This window comes from Aplosporella prunicola (genome assembly GCF_010093885.1).
Source record: "Aplosporella prunicola CBS 121167 unplaced genomic scaffold K452scaffold_23, whole genome shotgun sequence".
NCBI lineage: Eukaryota > Fungi > Ascomycota > Dothideomycetes > Botryosphaeriales > Aplosporellaceae > Aplosporella > Aplosporella prunicola.
The window spans coordinates 8,087-10,053 of NW_022983551.1; the positions used below are offsets into that span (position 1 = coordinate 8,087).

Here is a 1,967-nt window from a genome sequence, read left to right on the forward strand (position 1 = left end):
AAGAAACAAATTGCAGACATCGCTTGATCATACCTACCTTCTCTATAGCAATCCTGTGGCAGCGACAACAGCCCTCGTGGGTTCTCTTTTGAGCTGCATAGCAACTGTCTTCCTGCGTAGACACTACTCAGCAGATACTTCTTGCTCGCTGTCGCTCTGTTTCCACATCGCTGCTTGGGTCGCCAGTCTAAGAGAAGTCAGTAGAGCGCTGCTGGGAAGAAAGAGACAGGATTCAAAAGACAAGACAGAAGAAGAGTAGCGGAAGAAAGCAAGATGGTCTGGTCCCAGATCGAGCCCACGGCACCGCACCTCACCTACATCGTCCTATCCACCTTCCTCATCCTCTACGCTCTCTTCGACCTCTTCATCCGCAACCGCCTGCACCTCTCGGAGCCCCCTCTCGCCACCGCTGTCGGTATCATTTTCGGTCCCAAAGGCGCCGGCATCTTGCACCCAGAGCACTGGGGCATCGACGATGTCTTCATGCAAGAGTTCACGCGCATCATCCTTGGGATCCAATGTTTTGCTGTTGGCATTGAGCTGCCCCCGCATTGGTTCAGCCAGCACTGGCGCAGCGTGGCGTACATGCTCGGCCCTGTCATGGCGTATGGATGGATCGTTTGCGCCGTTTTCATCCACTTCGTCCTTAATATCGACTTCGTTACATCGCTGATTATCGCGGCTTGCTTGACACCGACGGACCCGATCCTTGCTGCCAGTGTTCTATCAAACAGCCAGTTCTCGACACGTGTCCCGGAGCGACTGAAGAACCTGTTGTCAGCAGAGAGTGCTTGCAACGATGGGGCATCGTTCCCCTTCATCTATGTTGGTTTATCGATCCTCACTCGTACGACGGTCCGTGGTATTCTCGGGAAGTGGTTCTTCATTACAATCCTCTGGCAATGCATCTTCGGCGCTTTCCTGGGTCTCATCATCGGTCAGGTTGCCAACCGCATCCTCCGCTTCGTCCATGACAAGGAGATGATCGGAAGCGCTTCCTACCTAATCTTCTACTTGTTGGCTGCCGTCTTCTGCACCGGAGTTGCCAGTACGCTCGGGACCGACGATTTCCTGCTTGCTTTCAGTGCGGGTATTGGCTTCGCCCGTGATGGCTGGTTTCGCGAACGGACCGCTGAGGCGCGCATAGCCGAAATTATCGACCTCCTGCTCAATTCTACCATGTTCGTTTACTTTGGCTCCATAATCCCCTGGTCATCCTTCACCATGAAAAGTGAGCTGTTCCGTATCAACCCAGGCCTCCTTCTCGGTCTTCTGGTCCTCGTGCTGCTGTTCCGCCGTATCCCTGTTGTCTTCACCCTCCAGCCTTTGATCAAGGATATCCAAACCCGTCGAGAGGCTCTGTTCGCAGGTCACTTTGGTCCGATAGGGATTGGCGCGCTCTTCTTGGCCATTGAAAGCCGTGCCCAGCTGGAGACGGACTCGTCAGAGCCACTGCCCCATCCGCCTGGCGACTTGCCATTGCGCCGTCAGCGAGCAGTGGAGGTGATCTGGCCTGTGGTATGCTTTGTAGTCCTTGGGTCGACGATGGTGCATGGGTTGAGCACTCTGGCGATCAGTGTCGGGAGCCATTATTCACGGAAGGAGGGTGAGAGGGCGCCGTTGATTGGAGGAGAGAGGGAACGGTTTGCTGGCATGATCCACGAGGAGATTGAAGAGGAGGAAGAGGAGGCGGGCGACTGCGCGTACTAGAGTTGTTTGATGATGACGTTATTCTTGTAAGACTATTTTGTCAATGCTGCCTTTGCTTGCAATCAGTCCATGTTTTGTGCGTTGCGTCATTGTGCCTTTGTAACATCATGCCTAGATTGAGCCAACACTTTGAAGCATTACACCGCTCATTGCCTATGGCCCATGGTTGCCTGTGACGCGCGGTTCACTGTCCAAACAACAAGCTGTTTCCCAGGCATGCGAAAGGGAGGCTTAGTTGGAGATGATCTGACGCTGCA

At 54.0% G+C, this 1,967-nt stretch overlaps 1 protein-coding gene across 1 annotated transcript; it reads left to right on the forward strand.

The window, feature by feature from the left end:
• Positions 1 to 273: 273 nt before the first annotated feature.
• K452DRAFT_352982 (uncharacterized protein) lies at positions 274 to 1,710 on the forward strand (the record flags this gene model as incomplete). The annotated part of the gene is made up of 1 exon (XM_033545802.1): positions 274 to 1,710. The coding sequence occupies one exon, from the start codon at positions 274 to 276 to the stop codon at positions 1,708 to 1,710; it is 1,437 nt and encodes a 478-aa protein (XP_033394126.1).
• Positions 1,711 to 1,967: the final 257 nt, after the last annotated feature.